Source organism: Procambarus clarkii, chromosome 78 (genome assembly GCF_040958095.1).
Source record: "Procambarus clarkii isolate CNS0578487 chromosome 78, FALCON_Pclarkii_2.0, whole genome shotgun sequence".
NCBI classification, from domain to species: Eukaryota; Metazoa; Arthropoda; class Malacostraca; order Decapoda; family Cambaridae; genus Procambarus; species Procambarus clarkii.
Genome location: NC_091227.1, coordinates 13,744,869 through 13,766,808, shown reverse-complemented (window position 1 = coordinate 13,766,808; position 21,940 = coordinate 13,744,869). Strand labels below are relative to the sequence as shown.

General features: G+C 38.8%; 2 protein-coding genes across 2 annotated transcripts; both read left to right on the top strand.

The window, feature by feature from the left end:
• Window positions 1-5,031: 5,031 nt before the first annotated feature.
• LOC123746132 (hemocyanin B chain) lies at window positions 5,032-9,740 on the top strand. Its single transcript, XM_045727426.2, has 3 exons — window positions 5,032-5,188; window positions 7,114-8,637; window positions 8,821-9,740. Exons 1-3 carry the CDS (start codon window positions 5,101-5,103, stop codon window positions 9,249-9,251), a joined length of 2,043 nt encoding a protein of 680 aa, XP_045583382.2. The 5' UTR covers window positions 5,032-5,100; the 3' UTR covers window positions 9,252-9,740.
• A 7,342-nt stretch (window positions 9,741-17,082) lies between these two features.
• On the top strand, window positions 17,083-21,940 carry LOC123746133 (hemocyanin B chain-like). The gene is made up of 3 exons (XM_045727427.2): window positions 17,083-17,239; window positions 19,311-20,834; window positions 21,007-21,940. The coding sequence occupies exons 1-3, from the start codon at window positions 17,152-17,154 to the stop codon at window positions 21,435-21,437; spliced, it is 2,043 nt and encodes a 680-aa protein (XP_045583383.1). The 5' UTR covers window positions 17,083-17,151; the 3' UTR covers window positions 21,438-21,940.

The following is a 21,940-nucleotide window of genomic DNA, read 5'->3' as shown; positions in this document are numbered from 1 at the left end:
CTAGCAAAGTATGCATTGTCCACCAGATGGTGGTCTGCGTTTTTTACCAAAAAGCGATACTTAAACAAAGAATTTTAACTTTGAGAAAAAAAAGACCAATAATAAAGATGCATTTAAACCTGACTTATATTCACACGTGATACTCCAAACAGGTTACAATCTTGCGAATATATCAGTACATTTATTATTTGTCATTTGTTTATACAACTGTTTGTCGAAAAAGGATTTCTTTAGTAGGATTTGGAGTGAAAAGTTTAGCAGATGTCCCATATTAGGACGAGTTGGTGACTGTGACTGACAAGAAGTTCAGTGTAATGCACTAACAAGATCACAACAGAAAAATATAACACGCTGTTTTAACAACAATACAACGTAATTTTGCAACAAACAAAACAACAACTTTACAGTACTTTCACGATTATGCACTTGAATCACCAAGAGATTCGAACTTAGTCTCAAAAGCACGAGACCGTTGTCGTATCAACAATGTTATGGATGTCCACAATAAGAGAAGAAATCTAAAGTGCCTAAACGATATCTTGTTGATACCTTGAACCTTCCCTGTACCTGACGATCAATGCGAAGGAAATGGCATTTCCTTTTTTTCCAAATGTCTGTGTCCTTAACACTCGCGCTATCATCCTGGGGCTCCAATACCAGAAACACCAAGTATTAACAATACCTTCTACAAGTACTATTCCACTTCCTTTCGTTATCTGTAAAACGTTTAGATGCTCGGAAAAAACTTCAGTACCAACAGGTCTCGACAACAGCACGCTTCGTACATTGATATGGTTGTCAGTTTTGAATTGCTGTGGAATTCTTGTTACCTTAACAGATAACAAGACTATTTCTAAAATATTGATAAAAGTGCAACCTGAACCAAACCTACTTTGCTTGATAATCCCAAACCTCGATCATAAATATGGAATTCTAAAGAAAAAACATTTGAAATGCATGGTTGGGAGGGGGGGCATGCAAACAACCTGATAAGTGGTGATATAGTCTTTTCCTCGTTTATGCTCTCTAAATAAAAATCATCTTGCTAATTCGTGTCCAATCACCCATCAAAAGTTGCACTAGATATCCAATTAATAATTCATTCACATTCAAGTATGTTTGAGATTATAAAATACATCTCAAAAACATAAAAGTAGCTTATGCTATTTCTTCCCCAGTCTGTTAAAACCATTCAAGGAGTTCCAAATCCGTACAGTATACAAATGTTATTTTACAAAGCAAATACATTTACATTTGTTCATTGTTTCTGTAATTATTTCTCGCGGAGAAGAGATATCCAGATAGAGAAGAGAGATCCAAATTGTTTGATGTGAGAAACAGATGTGATTTATTCCCAAAGTCAGAACCATGTCCCTAGACATTGTTCTAGGTCATGTTCTAGGTCATTCCTAGGTAATGTCCCTTGAATGACCATTGTACTTGAACGGCCATTTGGCAAAGTAAATTGTGCGACTTTAATGACAATATTTGTCAATACTTTATAGGTGTTGATATACGTTTGGAAGGCCTTATATGCCTGATTCACTTACCTGATTCCAGGTAACTTGAGCCAGTTAATTAGTTTGATGACAGGCATTCAACAAACTAAGCAGTTTTGACAGCACAAAAGTAATGATTACGTCTTCGCCAAAACGAATATAATCAAACTTCTAAAAGTACAATCATGGTACACCTATGAGTTATAAACTGCTCCAAGTGGATGTCAGGCGATGTTGTGTACGAAAGTGGTCTGGTTGATTGTGGGTTTAAAATATATTTGTGCCCTGACCCGGGACAAAAAACAATTAGGTAATTCTGACAATGGGGAAAGTAGAAAAGAGAGCTAGGGTAGTGTGTAGCCGTCAACCCTCTGTTTCTCTTTATGAGCGCTGTGGAACAGTGGATAGAGTACTTGAGTAATACTTGAAGTGCACCGTGGTCTCACCTGTCGTATGTCAGGGGGAAAGTTAGCTAAGTACTAAGCAATCAATGACACCACGATAAGTCTAGCTACGTCCTAGCTTAGCACAAAAAACTCCATATATTCAGAAATGAGGCAGTGGAAACGGATCAGATAAAGGACACGGCATTCTTGGAGGGATTGTAAACAGGATGTCAAGGATTGCAATTTTGCAACTACATTGATTAATATATATCAACAGAACTGTGTATCTGAAGGTAGTTGGGACGTCACCTTGAAGGAGACTCAAAAAATCAATAAGTAGAGAAGCTTAGAGCATTGTAACAAGTTCGTGTCAATAGGATCAGAGACACTTGATTCTGCGTTGAATGTGCACTTAATTTTCACACGAATCTGAGAGCGGAGCTCTTTTAGCAAACATGAGATAGCAAAAGTAGCCAAGAGTTTTGTTCCAGCGCTTCTGTGTCAAATTCAGAGGAAATAAATAAATAACTACCCTGAATACTCTTTATTTTCTTCTCCGAGGCTATTGGTCCTTACAAATGCACCAGAGGTGGTACACTCACAATATATATATATATATATATATATATATATATATATATATATATATATATATATATATATATATATATATATATATGATAATAATGATTCTAACACGAATTTTCTCAATATTTCTTATGTTTTACTTCACTGTCGAGGCTAGTTGAGAAATTAACTCTCCAACGTTCATATTCACATTTTATTTATGGTCTGACGCGTAGAAGGGTTTCGCAAGACACTTCTTACTTTTTTAAGACAATTTTACATTCACTGTCAATACTTATATTCGCTTGGAGTGAGGTGATACTGGACATGATTGTCTTGTATCATCAAGCAGCACAGAAATTATCGACAGATACAACGACGACAACAGGAGACTCGACTTCAGCGAGGCCCAACACATCAAAAAATCAAAACGAACAAACAATTAACACACAATTACATTCTACTCACTTTACGACTCTGAACCAACACAGAAGCAAGAAGATAGAACATGCAATGGTGTACCCATTGATTCATTTGTTCATCTCAGTCATGTCCTGTATTTCCTCACCCCAAGCGAATATAAGCATTGACAGCGTATGTAAAATTGTCTTTGAAATTGTAAGAAGTGTCTTGGGAAATGCTTCTAGGCGTCAGACCATAAATAAAGTGCGAAAATGAACTTTGGGGAGTTAAATTTTTAAACTAGCCTCGACAGTGAATAAAAACATAAGACATATTGAGAAGATTCGTATTAGAATCATTAATCTTACCCTTTCGGTCATATTCAACAACAAATGTTTACATGACTGCTATCAAAATATACTAATATATAATTTGCATACACAAAAGGGGTACCCGGCCGTGTCCGGCATAGCCTCTCTCTCCCCCGACCCCACATTCCACCCCTCTTGTTTCCCCCTCACCTCACATACACTTTCTTTCCCCCCTCTACCACTTTCGTCCCTCTTCCCTCTTATCTTCCTCGTTTTCTTTTTTCTCCCCACTCTTTCCTACTCTCCCCTCCACCTCGAACACACACTTTCATTTATTAATATGGAATGTGTACCCGGCTGCACTCAGGTCTCTTTCCCCCCTCTTCCCTACCTCCACCCCATCTCCTCTTTGATCCCACCTCTTACCGAGTCCCTTGTTCCCTCCTTTCATTCCTACTCTCAACCTCTCCATTTTCTCCCCCCCCCTCCCACCTTTCCCTCCACTGAATTCTCAGTGGAGGGTAATAAATTCTCTCCGAAAATTTATTACTAAATTTGAATGCATGTGTAACTTAAAAATATACTAAAAACTCTAGGGGAATCACACTGCATAGTTTACAATTGTCACAACGAAAATTGCATGCGAGGTTTCTATAATTGTTGAAGTTTCTTAAAATATTTAGCTAATACAGGTCGAAGTATATCCTTGTCCGTCCCATACTCAAGACCATTCCTTTTGCAAATTTGGACAAGGCTATCTCAAAGCCACCAACTTTGGCAAGACAGACAGACATTCTCAAAGTATAAACATCTGTATCTGTATATGAGATTCTCTCACCTCTCTCTCCTTTCCCCTCTTCCAAAATTTCTCCCCTCTCCTCTTGCTTCACCCCTCTCCCCCGAATCATACTCTCTCTCTCCGCCCCCCCCCACTTCTTTTTAATTCTCTTTCCCTCTCAGAACATTGAATCTATTACAAAACACTTAAAAAGTAAAGGGGCGACGACGTTTCGGTACGTCCTGGACCATTCTCATGTCGATATTTTTTGAGAATGGACCAGGACGGTCCGAAACGTCGACGTCCTTTCACTTTCTAGTGTGTGGTCTGGCCAACATACTTCAGCCACGTTATTGTGACTCATCGCCTGCAGCGCACAAAACGCTATGCAAATATAAGGAAACCACATTGCCGATTTTAGACTTGATAAATAATTGCAGGGGTGGGGTGGGGAATGTTATAGAAGTTAATATTTCATACTCCTCACGATTCATGCTAGCTCCAAGCATCTGGCCTTCAGCCTCGGAAAAACAGACATTCTATTTATATATATAGATATATAGTATAATTTACTAGAATGGGTACCCGGAAGTGACCAGGTCTCCTTCTCCTACAATATCACTGATAGCACTATAAGAACACATTAAAGACAATCAGTTTACCAACAATGTCACAAGAAATCAACCCACATCCCATAAAGTCTAAGGACAGAAATTCATATCAAAGTTTATTTAGAATTAAAGAGTAAGAATTATTAGTTTTTTAATAATTGGATTGTCAGCACATTAAGTTTTCTATACGGAAAAAATCTAAATAATAATAATAATAATTCAGAGTCGAGTCATAATGGTATTGTGAAACATTTCATGGGGGTCACTTTGGAACAGTGTTACATTGCACTCTTTTTACTGATGCCAATTCCGACTCGCCTATTTTGGGCACGTCCATCATATTTAAACACTGTCCATCATATTTAAACAAATTACGTAGTTAAAAGCAGAAACACATTTTTTCTTTGTGCACATATTCTATAGATAAGATACTGTTGACAAGAGCAAAAGATTACTAGCATAAGAGGCGCATTTCGTTGCTAAGCGGCAGGGTGTCATCGGGGGTATATAAGGCCGCCACAATCACCACTCGCCACCACAACCACCATGAAGCTCCTGGTCTTGTGTTCACTGGTAGCTGCGGCTGCCGCCTGGCCAAGCTTCGATCTGGATGGCTACCAGAGTGACTCCCCGGGTGAGTTCAAATCTTAATGTTAATTTACTCTCGAATCTGAACCACACAACAAACCCCATTTTTAGTACATGAACTCTAATAACCATAAGCCGTTCATATACTTTAAAAAACAAAAAAAATATTTATTTAGAATTTTGGCTTTCAAGGGTAAATATTCTGTATAATATATTTTTTGTTAACTCTTTCATTTACTTTTCTATCTTCCTTACTCGTCATGTGAGCGCTTGTAACCACCAAATTAATGACCTAATTGGTCATAGTATTTTCTTCATTACAATCGCCCCATTATTGATCGAATAGTTCAATGTAGTTTTCTTTATAAATTTTACTCATTAATGACCACTGAATGTGACATTCGTCCGAACTTTCAAACGGTGATAATGTATGAGACGTGTCTTTTGTGTTCCTGTTTATGATTCGCTTCTACCAGTTTATGATCAGTTCTACCAGTCTTTTGGAAGAACTGATCACCGTCACCGACTGTAAAATTCAAAGTTTAACTGAGTTTTATCTTCAGACTTGGACTTTTGGTACCAAGTACAGCATGTGAGAAATATTCAGGAATATAACTGAAAGGCGAGACCAAACCAACATTCCCAACAGGTGTGGAGCGTATATACGGAATGTTAACTCTGCAGAGCTCATAGTAATATGTTACTTCATAGTGCATAGCTGAGCGCTGTGCAGTTGTATTTAGAATGCTCAGTTAAAGACATTCATTTTCAGTGTTTCTCTGACCACTCATTACATGCCGCAAAATAATTCCCTTTGGTCTGAAACATCACCGGTCGTCGTGCGATAACATGTTATGTGGTAGTCAGTAACTCCACTTGTCATGAAGTAGTCTGTGATGCCTCGTATCATAATGGTACCTGAGGTCACTGGTCATATAGTTCCCCGGAGAGGACACTTCTCATATGGTCTTTGGAGTGGACAGCTGTCATATATCCCCTCGAAAAGGACACTTATCATATAGTCCCTGGAGAAAACACTTGTCATATAGTCCCCGGAGAGAAAACTTGGCATATGGTCCTTGGAGAGGACACGTGTCATATGGTCCCTGGAGAGGACACCTGTCACATGGTCCCTGGAGAGGACACTTGTCATATGGTCCTAGCAACCAATCCTCTAAAAATGACAGTACTCATAGCTAAAATATTTCAAACATACGAAAATGCAAGATTAGGCCCAAAAACTTTTTGAACGTTTCATTACCCCAAATTGTATTAAAAAATGAACCTGAAACTAAATAATCAAATCTCAACTGTACTAGGCTAAAAATAAAAATCCTAGAAGTAATTTGTGCAATCTTAAGACTAATTAAACCCATCTGTGCTATAGTAGACATTACAAACTTCAGGTTTGTTTTGGGGATTTTCTCCTGCCCTCAAAAATATTAATAGTAGAGAACTTGAATTTTGTTGGCTTGAACTTTTGTTTTGTTGGCATCTTTTGGTTGATGTCCATTGCTGTACATTTTACCAAAATATTTGCGTTAAGTACTTTAACTATATCATTTTTGGAAAATATGCTGGGTCCTCAGCTACGCTGCCATTTTGTTCAACAATTGATTCGTGTATCTTCAGAATTAATTTATTACGTACTGATCTCAAAGCGATGGAAATTGAAAATATACAGTTAATTTTTTCAGAATTACATGTACAAGCTGAGGCAATCTGAATATTGAATGGATATATACTTAGAATATTACTTCAAGTAATTAAACATCCGGGATCATTTTGATATTCGCCTAGCGTGGTGGACGTGACAGTGCTAGCAACTTGTTAGTAAATTTTGTTAGTTGTCAATTTGATAATTCTGTTATAAAGATACATTCAGTCAGTTTCTCCGAGCAAATTGTCTTCTTCAGGACAAATATTTCATAAACTTGCATGTAATAAACAACAACCATTAATTTTCTCCAGGTCCAAAATTAGCCAAGAAACAGCAAGATGTAAACCACCTGCTGGAGCACGTCTATGACCACCTTCACTATAAAGACCTGAAGGATCTCGCAGGGACCTTCTCCCCTGAGGCTGACACCTCCCTCTACACTGATGATGGCGCAGCCGTCCATGCGCTTCTGGAGGAGCTCAAAGACGGCAGGCTCTTGGAGCAGCACCATTGGTTCTCACTTTTTAATACACGCCAACGTGAAGAAGCTCTTCTACTCTTTGAAGTTCTGATTCACTGCAGAACGTGGGAGGCCTTCATTGACAACGCTGCTTACTTCCGTGAGCGCGTGAATGAAGGAGAGTTTGTGTACGCACTCTATGTGGCTGTCATCCACTCAGATCTGGGACATGGCATTGTACTTCCTCCACTCTACGAAGTCACTCCTCACCTGTTCACCAACAGTGAAGTCATCAACAAGGCTTACTCAGCCAAGATGACTCAGACACCAGGCAAATTCAAAATGGATTTCACTGGAACAAAAAAGAACAAGGAACAGCGAGTGGCATACTTTGGCGAGGATATTGGCATGAACATTCACCACGTTACTTGGCATATGGACTTCCCCTTCTGGTGGAAGGACTCCTACGGCTACCACCTGGACCGCAAGGGAGAGCTCTTCTTCTGGGTTCACCACCAACTTACTGCTCGCTTTGACTCTGAGCGTCTCTCCAACTGGCTGGATGTTGTTGATGAAATACACTGGGAAAAGATAATTCACGAAGGATTTGCTCCACATACCAGCTACAAGTATGGCGGAGAGTTCCCAGCTCGTCCTGACAACGTTCACTTCGAAGACGTTGATGGTGTAGCTAGAGTGCGTGACATGGTTATCTTAGAGAGCCGCATTCGCGACGCCATTGCTCTTGGCTACATCACCGACAAAAGCGGAAACCATATCGACATCAGAAACGAGCACGGCATCGACCTACTAGGAGACATCATTGAATCTTCAGTGTACAGCCCCAACGCGCAATATTACGGAGCCCTGCACAACACAGCTCACATAATGCTTGGTCGCCAAGGTGATCCTCACGGCAAGTTCGACATGCCTCCAGGTGTCATGGAACACTTCGAGACCGCGACCCGTGACCCAAGCTTCTTTAGACTTCACAAATACATGGATAACATTTTCAAGGAACACAAAGACAGCCTTCCTCCTTACACCAAATCAGACTTAGAGTTTCCAGGCGTGGTCGTGGACAGTGTTGCCATTGATGGAGAACTCAAGACATACTTTGACACTTTCGAGTTCAGTCTTGTTAATGCAGTAGACAAGTCTGACAACGTGGAAGACGTTGACATCTCTGCTGATGTACGTCGTCTCAACCACGAAGAATTTTCTTACAATATTGACATCAGCAACAATAATGGACAGAAAGTACTAGGAACCATCCGCATCTTCTTGTGTCCTCTTAGGGACAGCAACGGAGTCAGGTACACCTGGGAAGAAGGTCACTGGCACTGCATTGAGATGGACAAGTTTTATAAATCACGTAAGTATAACCTGCCTTGAATTGTAATATAATTAAATGGCTATATTTGGGTAACTTGTGCATCGTCCATGCACAATAAGATAATATTTTAATTAATAACCTGTTAATTAAATGCTTTTAATTATAATTACATAAAAAACTGTTACGTGATGTAACATACAATTTTTATATTATTCCCTACAGTTGCTCCAGGAACTAACCACGTTGTTCGCAAGTCCGTTGACTCTTCAGTAACAGTCCCTGACAGACCAAGCTTTGAGACACTGAAGACGAAAACTGACCAGGCTATAGCAAGCGGCAGCGAACTTGACCTTCACGAGTTCGAACGGTCGTGTGGCATCCCCAACAGACTGCTCCTGCCTAAGGGTAAGGAGAGGGGAATGGACTTTGCCTTGTTTGTAGGTGTGTCCAACGGAGACGAGGATAAGACCGTAGACAACCCTGAAGAGCTCGGTCCCACGCATGCTCAGTGTGGCATTCACGGAGAAAAGTACCCAGACAAGCGGCCCATGGGTTACCCCGTCGACCGCAGAATCCCAGACAATCGCGTCTTCCTCGAGACTCCCAATATCAAGAGGATCTTCGTCAAGGTCTTCCACGGTGAGCACCAGTAGAATGACCACCAACATCGAGCACCAACAATGACTACCAGCAACGAACACTTTTAATGAGAACCTACGGCCATATGAAAATTAACGTTTCCATTAGTAGCTACATATTTGCTTTTCAAACAATATTTTACAAACATGAATTAATGACTGCATATTTTAGTATATGTAAAACACATTTAAAAGTTATCTAAGACTACATATTATTATTCATTGTTATTTACGATTATTTAGAGAAAGTTCTTCAGCAGTTTCTTCAATATACACACATATTTTACAATTTATTGCAACTAGACCTTGCAAAATTATTTTATTGAAGCAATATTTAGTTTCTCATCTCAGTAATTGAGCAATATTTACACGCCAGAGAATCTTTAATAACAGCAATAATAACCACACCAATTAAATAATATAAAAAAAATATGAATGTCTCCAGACTATGTATGGAGTTCATCCATCCATTATTGTATGTTTAAATACATTAATTGTATTGTTTCTCTTATTTTATTTAGCCTAGCAAAGTATGCATTGTCCACCAGATGGTAGTCTGCGTTTTTTTTACCAAAAAGCGATGCTTAAGCAAAGTATTTTAACTTTGAGAAAAAAAAGACCCTTAATAAAGATGCATTTAAACCTGACTTATATTCACACGTGATACTCCAAACAGGTTACAATCTTGCGAATATATTTGTACATTTATTATTTGTCATTTGTTTATACAACTGTTTGCCGAAAAAGGATTTCTTTAGTAGGATTTGGAGTGAAAAGTTTAGCAGATGTCGCATATTAGGACGAGTTGGTGACTGTGACTGACAAGAAGTTCAGTGTAATGCACTAACAAGATCACAACAGAAAAATATAACACGCTGTTATAACAATAATACAACGTAATTTTGCAACAAACAAAACAACAACCTTACAATACTTTCACAATTATGCACTTAAATCACCAGAAATTCAAATTCGGTCTCAAAAGCACGAGACCGTTGTCGTATCAACAATGTTATGGATGTCCACAATAAGAGAAGAAATCTAAAGTGCCTAAACGATATCTTGTTGATATCTTGAACCTTCCCTGTACCTGATGATCAATGCGAAGGAAATGTCATATCCCACGCTCTGTGGGCTGTGTCCTCAACACTCGCGCTATCATCCTGGGGCTCCAATACCAGAAACACCAAGTATTAACAATACCTTCTACAAGTACAATTCCACTTCCTTTCGTTATCCGTAAAACTTTCGATGCTCGGAAAAAACTTCGGTAACAACAGGTCTCGACAGCAGCACGCTTCGTACATTGATATGGTTGTCAGTTTTGAAATACTATGGAATTCTTGTTACCTTTACAGATAACAAGACTATTTCTAAGATAATGATAAAAGAGCAACCTCAACCTAACCTTCTTTGCTTGATAATCCCAAAACTCGATCCTAAATATGGAATTCTAAAGAAAACAACATTTAAAATGCATGGTTGGGAGGGGGGGCATGCAAACAACCTGATAAGTGGTGATATGGTCTTTTCCTCGTTTATGCTAACTAAAAATCATCTTGCTAATTCGTGTCCAATCACCCATCAAAATTTGCTTTAGATATCTAATTAACGGTTCATTCACTTTCAAGTAAGTTTGAGATAATAAAATACATCTCTAAAGCATAGAGTAGCTTATGATATTTCTTCCTCAGTCTGTTAAAACCATTCAAGGAGTTCCAAAACCATACAGTATACAAATGATATTTGACAAAGCAAATACATTTACATTTGTTCATTGCTTCTGTAATTATTTCTCGCGGAGAAGAGATATCCAGATAGAGAAGAGAGATACAAATTGTTTGATGTTAAAAACAGATGTGATTTATTCCCAAAGTCAGAACCATGTCCCTAGACATGGTACTAGGTAATGTCCCTTGAATGACCATTGTACTTGAACGGCCATTTGGCAAAGTAAATTGTGCGACTTTAATGACAATATTTGTCAATACTTTATAGGTGTTGATATACGTTTGGAAGACCTTATATGCCTGATTCATTTACCTGATTCCAGGTAACTTGAGCCAGTTAATTAGTTTGATGACAGGCATTCAACAAACTAAGCAGTTTTGACAGCACAAAAGTAATGATTACGTCTTCGCCAAAACGAATATAATCAAACTTCTAAAAGTACAATCATGGTACACCTATGAGTTATAAACTGCTCCAAGTGGATGTCAGGCGATGTTGTGTACGAAAGTGGTCTGGTTGATTGTGGGTTTAAAATATATTTGTGTCCTGACCCGGGACAGAATACTATTAGGTAATTCTGACAATGGGGAAAGTAGAAAAGAGAGCTAGGGTAGTGTGTAGCCGTCAACCCTCTGTTTCTCTTTATGAGCGCTGTGGAACAGTGGATAGAGTACTTGAGTAATACTTGAAGTGCACCGTGGTCTCACCTGTCGTATGTCAGGGGGAAAGTTAGCTAAGTACTAAGCAATCAATGACACCACGATAAGTCTAGCTACGTCCTGGCTTAGCACAAAAAACTCCATATATTCAGAAATGAGGCAGTGGAAACGGATCAGATAAAGGACACGGCATTCTTGGAGGGATGGTAAACAGGATGTCTGGTATTGCAATTTTACATCTACATTGATTAATATATAATCACAGAACTGTGTGTCTGAAGGTAGTTGGGACGTCACCTTGAAGGAGACTCAGAAAATCAATAAGTACAGGGCCTAGGACATTGCAACAAGTTCGTGTCAATAGGATCAGAGACACTTGATTCTGCGTTGAATGTGCGCTAAATTTTCACACGAATCTGAGAGCGGAGCTGTTTTAGCAATCATGAGATAGCAAAAGTAGCCAAGAGTTTTGTTCCAGCGCTTCTGTGTCAAATTCAGAGGAAATAAATATATAACTTCCCTGAATACTCTTTATTTTCTTCTCCGAGGCTATTGGTCCCTACAAATGCACCAGAGGTGGTACACTCACAATATATATATATATATATATATATATATATATATATATATATATATATATATATATATATATATATATATATAATATGTGCACAGACTTGCCTATATAACTCGCAAGCTGAAGTTTATAACTTTTTAACACTCAACCCACCAGGAGACTCGAACCCTGGCCCATAGAGTGGCAGGTACACACTGTATCCACTGCACCATCCTTCAAAGCCATAAAGAGAGGTAAGAATTCCGGGGTAAATAACCCACAGAATTCCATTCTCTCCCAGACAATGAGATGAGTAAGGACCTCTCGTGTTCTTTAATCGAACCGTTCTTTTATTTAGTCTATATATATATATATATATATATATATATATATATATATATATATATATATATATATATATATATATAATGTCGTACCTAGTAGCCAGAACGCACTTCTCGGCCTACTATGCAAGGCCCGATTTGCCTAATAAGCCAAGTTTTCCTAAATTAATATATTTTCTCTAAATTTTTTCTTATGAAATGATAAAGCTACCCATTTCATTATGTATGAGGTCAATTTTTTTTTATTGGAGTTAAAATGAACGTAGATATATGACCTAACCTAACCAACCCTACCCAACCTAACCTATCTTCATAGGTTAGGTTCGGTTAGGCAGCCGAAAAAGTTAGGTTAGGTTAGGTAGGTTAGGTAGTCGAAAAACAATTAATTCATGAAAACTTGGCTTATTAGGCAAATCGGGCCTTGCATAGTAGGCTGAGAAGTGCGTTCTGGCTACTAGGTACGACATATATATATTTAATATATATATAATTTATATGTTGTTGAATATGACCGAGAGGGTACGATTAATGATTCTAACACGAATTTTCTCAATATTTCTTATATTTTTCTTCACTGTCGAGGCTAGTTGAAAAATTAACTCTCCAACGTTCATATTCACATTTTATTTATGGTCTGACGCGTAGAAACGTTTCGCAAGACACTTCCTACGTTTTAAAGACAAATTTACATTAACTGTCAATGCTTATATTCGCTTAGAGTGAGATGATACAATAAATGATTGAGATGAGGTGATACAGGACATGACTGAGATGAATCAATGGGTACACCATTGCATGTTCTATCTTCGTGCTTCTGAGTTGGTTCAGGGTCGAGAAGTGGGTAGAATGTAATTGTGTTAATTGGCTGTTGGTTCTGACTTTTTTATGTGTAGGGCCTCTCTGTTGTCAGGTCTCCTATTGTCGTTGTATCTGTCGATAATTTATGTGCTGCTTGTTAAGATTTCTTTGGTGATTGTCTAGTTGTGTGAGGGGATCATATGTTCCTTGATAGAGCCCACCAAGAACTCTGTAGAGTAAGGCAGGTCCTAGTCAACAATGGCTTCTCTAACGGTTATGTTGAAGACGTCATTAAAAGAAATTTGAAACGCCATGCAACTTCTGAAGAAACAACTAACACAACACTTGTACCTCCCATTAGACTGTTTTACATAAACTTCTTTTCGACGGCTCATAAAACGGAGGACAGTATCCTGAAAGTTATTATTAATAGAACGTTTTATCCCATAGACACAGATCAGAAAGACACAATTTACTACAGAAAAAAGAATACGTTCAACCTACTCATGAAGAACTCTCCAGACACCAAACATTACTCCTTGAAAGAAACCAACGTCGTCTATGCCTTCACATGCCCACCTGGGAACCGTCAGGCCCTATGATCTCAATATATACGCAAGACAACAACAACGTCTCTCTCTTGGCAATTAACAATACACAAACAACAGGGCTCCATCGAGGAGCATATAATCTCACACAACCAGATAATCACCAGAGAAATCTTAACAAACAGCACAGAAATTATCGGCAGATACAACGACGACAACAGGAGACTCGACTTCAGCGAGGCCCTACACATCAAAAGTCAAAACGAACAAACAATTAACACATAATTACATTCTACTCACTTTACGACTCTGAACCAACACAGAAGCAAGAAGATAGAACATGCAATGGTCTACCCATTGATTCATTTGTTCATCTCAGTCATGTCCTGTATCATCTCATCTGAATCATGTCCTGTATTTCCTCACCCCAAGCGAATATAAGCATTGACAGCGTACGTAAAATTGTCTCTGAAAATGTAAGAAGTGCCTTGTGAAACGCTTCTAGGCGTCAGACCATAAATAAAGTGTGAAAATGAACTTTGGAAAGTAAATTTTTAAACTAGCCTCGACAGTGAATAAAAACATAAGGAATATTGAGAAGATTCGCATTAGAATCATTAATCTTACCCTTTCGGTCATATTCAACAACAAATGTTTACAAGATTGCTATCAAAATATACTAATATATAATTTGAATACACAAAAGGGGTACCCGGCCGTGTCCGGGATAGCCTCTCTCTTCCCCGACCCCACATTCCACCCCTCTTGTTTCCCCTCACCGCACATACACTTTCTTTCCCCCCTCTCCCACTTTCGTCCCTCTTCCCTCTTATCTTCCTCGTTTTCTTTTTTCTCCCCATTCTTCCCTACTCTCCCCTCCACCTCGAACACACACTTTCATTTATTAATATGGAATGTGTACCCGGCTGCACTCAGGTCTCTTTTCCCCTCTTCCCTACCTCCACCCCATCTTCTCTTTGATCCTCCTCGTACCGAGTCCCTTGTTCCCTCCTTTCATCCCTACTCTCAACCTCTCCATTTTCTCTCTCCCCCCCCCCCCACCTTTCCCTCCACTGAATTCTCAGTGGAGGGTAATAAATTCTCTCCGAAAATTTATTACTAAATTTGAATGCATGTGTCACTTAAAAATATTCTAAAAACTCTAGGGGAATCACACTGCATAGTTTACAATTGTCACAACGAAAATTGCATGCGAGGTTTCTATAATTGTTAAAGTTTCTTAAAATATTTAGCTAATACAGGTCGAAGTATATCTTTGTCCTTCCCACACTCAAGACCATTCCTCTTGCAAATTTGGACAAGGCAATCTCAAAGCCACCAACTTTGGCAAGACAGACAGACATTCTCATACTATAAACATCTGTATCTGTATATGAGATTGTCTCACACCTCTCTCTCCTTTCCCCTCTTCCCAAATTTCTCCTCTCTCCTCTTGCTTCACCCCTCTCCCCCGAATCATACTCTCACTCTCCGTCCCCTCCCCCCAACCCCACCTCTTTTTAATTCTCTTTCCCTCTCAGAATATTAAATCTATTACAAAGCACTTAAAAAGTGAAGAGAAGACGACGTTTCGGTCCGTCCTGGGCCATTCTCAAGTCGATATTTTTTGAGAATGGTCTAGGGCAGACCGAAACGTCGTCGTCCTTTCACTTTCTAGTGTGTGTTTTGGCCAACATACTTCAACCACGTTCTTGTGACTCATCGCCTGCAGCACTTAAAACACTATGCAACTCTATGGAAACCACATTCCCGATTTTAGACTTGATAAATAATTGCAGGGGTGGGGGGGGAGGGGGGAAATTGTTATAGAAGTTAATATTTCATACACCTCATGATACATGCTAGCTCCAAGCATCTGGCCTTCAGCCTCGGAAAAACAGACATATATATATATATATATATATATATATATATATATATATATATATATATATATATATATATATATATATATATATATATATATATATATATATGTCGTACCTAGTAGCCAGAACGCACTTCTCAGCCTACTATGCAAGGCCCAATTTGCCTAATAAGCCAAGTTTTCATGAATTAATTGTTTTTCGACTACCTAACCTACCTAACCTAACCTAACCTAACTTTTTCGGCTACCTAACCTAACCTAACCTATAAAGATAGTTTATGTTAGGTTAGGTAGGGTTGGTTAGGTTCGGTCATATATCTACGTTAATTTTAACTCCAATAAAAAAAAATTGAACTCATACATAATGAAATGGGTAGCTTTATCATTTCATAAGAAAAAAAATAGAGAAAATATATTATTTCATTAAAACTCGGCTTATTAGGCAAATCGGGCTTTGCCTAGTAGGCTGGGAAGTGCGTTCTGGCTACTAGGTACGACATATATATATATATATATATATATATATATATATATATATATATATATATATATATATATATATATATATATATACATTATATATATATATATATATATATATATATATATATATATATATATATATATATTATATTTATAGATATATAGTAAAATTTACTAGAATGGGTACCCGGAAGTGACCAGGTCTCTTTCTCCTACAATATCACTGATAGCACTATAAGAACACTTTAAAGACAATCAGTTTACCAACAATGTCACAAGAAATCAACCCACATCCCATAAAGTCTAAGGACAGAAATCCATATCAAAGTTTATTTAGAATTAAAGAGTAAGAATTATTAGGTTTTTAATAATTGGATTGTCAGCACATTAAGTTTTCTATACGGAAAAAATCTAAATAGTAATAATAATAATTCAGAGTCGAGTCATAATGGTATTGTGAAACATTTCACTGGGGTCACTTTGGAACAGTGTTACATTGCACTCTTTTTACTGATGCCAATTCCGACTCGCCCATTTTGGGCACGTATGAAACAGAAATCACTGGAGAAGTAATAAGTGAAGCTAACCTGAAGGTTCTGGCGTTCGGCCTCGAACTGATAAACAGACCGACAGATACAGGCAGAGATTATGAATTAAAAATATATAATATATATAATAATTATGAAGAAAATCTGGTGTCCATCATATTTAAACAAATTACGTAGTTAAAAGCACAAACACATTTTTTCTTTATGCATATATTCTATAGATAAGATATTGTTGACGAGAGCAAAAGATTACAAGCATAAGGGGCGCATTTCGTTGCTAAGCGAAATGCGTGGTGTCATCGGGGGTGTCATCGGGGGTATATAAGGCCGCCACAATCACCACTCGCCACCACAACCACCATGAAGCTCCTGGTCTTGTGTTCACTGGTAGCTGCGGCTGCCGCCTGGCCAAGCTTTGATCTGGATGGCTACCAGAGTGACTCCCCGGGTGAGTTCAAATTTTAATGTTGTTAATTTACTCTCGAATCTGAACCACACAACAAACCCCATTTTTAGTACCTGAACTCTAATGAACAAAAGCCGTTCATATACTTTAAAAAACAAAAAAATATTTATTTAGAATTTTGGCTTTCGAGGGTAAATATTCTGTATAATATATTTTTTGTTAACTCTTTCATTTACTTTTCTATCTTCCTTACTCGTCATGTGAGCGCTTGTAACCACCCAATTAATGACCTAATTATTCATAGTATTTTCCTCATTACAATCGTCCCATTATTGATCGAATAGTTCAATGTAGTTTTCTTTATAAATTTTACTCATTAATGACCACTGAATATGACATTCGTCCGAACTTTCAAACGGTGATAATGTATGAGACGTGTCTTTTGTGTTTCTGTTTATGATTCGCTTCTACCAGTTTATGATCAGTTCTACCAGTCTTTTAGTAGAACTGACTGTAAAAAACAAAGTTTAACAGAGTTTTATCTTCCGATTTGGACTTTTGGTACCCAGTACAGCATGTGAGAAATATTCAGGAAAATTACCGAAAGGCGAGAGCAAACTAAAATTTCCAACAGGTGTAGAGCGCATATACCAGCTGTTAACTCCACAGAGCTCATGGCGCTATGTTACCTCATTGTGCACAGCAGTGCGCTGCGCAGTTGTATTTAGAATGCTGTGTTAAAGCCATTAATTTTCAGTGTTTCTCTGACCGCTCAATACATGCCGCAAAATAATTCCCTTTGCTCTGAAACATCACCGGTCGTCGTGCGATAACATGTTATGTGGTAGTCAGTAACTCCACTTGTCATGAAGTAGTCTGTGATGCCTTGTATCATAATGGTACCTGAGGTCACTGGTCATATAGTCCCCCGGAGAGGACACTTCTCATAGGGTCTTTGAAGTGGACACCTGTCATATAATTCCCGGAGAGGACACTTATCATATAGTCCCCGGAGAGGACACTTGTTATATGGTCTTTGAAGTGGACACATATCATATAATCCCCGGAGAGGACTCTTGTCATATAGCCTTTGGAGTGGAGACTTGTCATATAGTCTTTGGAGTGGACACTTGTCATATAATCCCCGGAGAGGTCACTTATCATATAGTCCCCGGAGAGGACACTTGTCATATGGCCCCTCGAGAGGACACTTGTCATATGATCCCTGGATAAAACACCTGTCATATGGTCCTTGGAGAGGACACTTGTCATATGGTCCCGGGAGAGGACACTTGTCATATGATCCCTGGATAAAACACTTGTCATATGGTCCTTGGAGAAGACACTTGTCATATGGTCCTAACAACCTATCCTCTAAAAATGACAGTACTCATAGCTACAAAATACAAACATACAAAAATACAATATTTGGCCTAAAAACTTTACGTTTTTGAACGATTCATTACCCCAAATTGCATTAACAAAATGAAACAGTAACTTAATTATCAAATCTAACTTGTACTAGGGTAAAAATAGCAATCTTAGGAGTAATATGTGTAATCTTAAGCCTAATTAAACGCATATGTGCTATAGTAGACATTACAAACTTTAAGTTTGGTTTGGGTTTTTTCTCGTGCCCTCAATAAGATTAATAGTAGAGAACCTAAACTTTGTTGGCTGCTACAGTCCATTGTTGTACATTTTACCAAATATTTGTTCTAAGTACTATAATTATAGTACCATTTTGTTCAACAATTGGTTCGTGTATCTTCAGAATGAATTTATTACGTACTGATCTCAAAACGATGGAAATTGAAAATATACAGTTAATTTTTTTCAGAATTACATGTACAAGCTGAGGCAATCTAAATATTGAATAGATAAAAACTGATTGTATTATTCCATGTAATTAAACATCCGGGATTATTTTGATATTCGCCTAACGTGGTGGACGTGACAGTGCTAGCAATTTGTTAGTAAATTTTGTTAGTTGTCAATTTGAAAATTCTGTTATAAAGACACATTCAGTCAGTTTCTCACAGCAAATTGTCTTCTTCAGGACAAATATTTCATAACTTGCATGTAATAAACAACGACCATTTATTTTCTCCAGGTACGTCCTTAGCCAAGAAACAGCAAGATGTAAACCACCTGCTGGAGCACATCTATGACCACCTTCACTATAAAGACCTGAAGGATCTCGCAGGGACCTTCTCCCCTGAGGCTGACACCTCCCTCTACACTGATGATGGCGCAGCCGTCCATGCGCTTCTGGAGGAGCTCAAAGACGGCAGGCTGTTGGAGCAGCACCATTGGTTCTCACTTTTTAATACACGCCAACGTGAAGAAGCTCTCCTACTCTTTGAAGTTCTGATTCACTGCAGAACGTGGGAGGCCTTCATTGACAACGCTGCTTACTTCCGTGAGCGCATGAATGAAGGAGAGTTTGTGTACGCACTCTATGTGGCTGTCATCCACTCAGATCTGGGACATGGCATTGTACTTCCTCCACTCTACGAAATCACTCCTCACCTGTTCACCAACAGTGAGGTCATCAACAAGGCTTACTCAGCCAAGATGACCCAGACACCAGGCAAATTCCACATGGATTTCACTGGAACAAAAAAGAACAAGGAACAACGAGTGGCATACTTCGGCGAGGATATTGGCATGAACATTCACCACGTTACTTGGCATATGGACTTCCCCTTCTGGTGGAAGGACTCCTACGGCTACCACCTGGACCGCAAGGGAGAGCTCTTCTTCTGGGTTCACCACCAACTTACTGCTCGCTTTGACTCTGAGCGTCTCTCCAACTGGCTGGATGTTGTTGATGAAATACACTGGGAAAAGGTTATTCACGAAGGATTTGCTCCACATACCAGCTACAAGTATGGCGGAGAGTTCCCAGCTCGTCCTGATGATGTCCACTTCGAGGACGTAGATGGTGTAGCTAGAGTGCGTGACATGGTTATCTTAGAGAGCCGCATTCGCGACGCCATTGCTCTTGGCTACATCACCGACAAAAGCGGAAACCATATTGACATCAGAAACGAGCACGGCATCGACCTACTAGGAGACATCATTGAATCTTCAGTATACAGCCCCAACGCACAGTATTACGGAGCCCTGCACAACACAGCTCACATAATGCTTGGTCGCCAAGGTGATCCTCACGGCAAGTTCGACATGCCTCCAGGTGTCATGGAACACTTCGAGACCGCGACCCGTGACCCAAGCTTCTTTAGACTACACAAATACATGGATAACCTTTTCAAGGAACACAAAGACAGCCTTCCTCCTTACACCAAATCGGACATAGAGTTCCCCGGCGTGGTCGTGGACAGTGTTGCCATTGATGGAGAACTGAAGACATACTTTGACACTTTCGAGTTCAGTCTTGTTAATGCAGTAGACAAGTCAGATAACGTGGCAGACGTTGCCATCTCCGCTGATGTAAAGCGCCTCAACCACGAAGAATTTTCTTACAATATTGACATCAGCAACAATAATGGACATAAAGTACTAGGAACCATCCGCATCTTCTTGTGTCCTCTTAAGGACAGCAATGGAGTCACCTTCACCTGGGAAGAAGGTCACTGGTACTGCATTGAGATGGACAAGTTTTATAAATCACGTAAGTAAAGCCTGCCTTGAATTGTAATTAAATTATATTATATTTTGAGACACTTGTGCATCGTCCATGCACAATAAAATATTTTAATTAATAACCTGTTAATTAATTGCTTTTAATTACATCAAAAACTGCTACATGATGTAACATGCAATTTTTATATTATTCCCTACAGTTGCTCCCGGAACTAACCACGTTGTTCGCAAGTCCGTTGACTCTTCAGTAACAGTCCCTGACAGACCAAGCTTTGAGACACTGAAGACGAAAACTGACCAGGCTATAGCAAGCGGCAGCGAACTTGACCTTCACGAGTTCGAACGGTCGTGTGGCATCCCCAACAGACTACTCCTGCCTAAGGGTAAGGAGAGGGGAATGGACTTCGCCTTGTTTGTGGGTGTGACCAACGGCGACGAGGATAAGACCGTAGACAACCCTGAAGGGCTCGGTCCCACGCATGCTCAGTGTGGCATTCACGGAGAAAAGTACCCAGACAAGCGGCCCATGGGTTACCCCGTCGACCGCAGAGTCCCAGACAATCGCGTCTTCCTAGAGACTCCCAATATCAAGAGAGTTTACGTCAAGGTCTTCCACGGTGAGCACCACTAGAATGACCACCAACATCGAGCACCAACAATGACCACCAGCAACGAACACTTTTAATGAGAACCTACGACCATTTCAAAATTAACGTTTTCATTAGTAGCTCGATGTTTGCTTTTCAAAATATATTTTTCAAACGTGACGAATTAATGAATGCATATTTTAATATATGTAAAACCCATTTAAAAGTTATCTAAGACTACATATTATTATTCATTGTTATCTACGATTATTTAGTGAAAGTTCTTCAGCAGTTTATAAAATAGGAATGTATATTGAAGCATCTATTGCAACAAGAGTTTGCAAAATCATTTTATTGAAGCAATATTTAGTTTGTCATGTCAGTAATTGAGCAATATTGCACAATATTTACACGCCAGAGAATCTATAATAACACCAATAATAACCACATGTAATAAATAACATATAACAAATGAAGAATGTCTTCAGGCTGTGTACGGAGCTCAGCTATACATTATTGTATGTTTAAATAAATTAATTGTATTGTT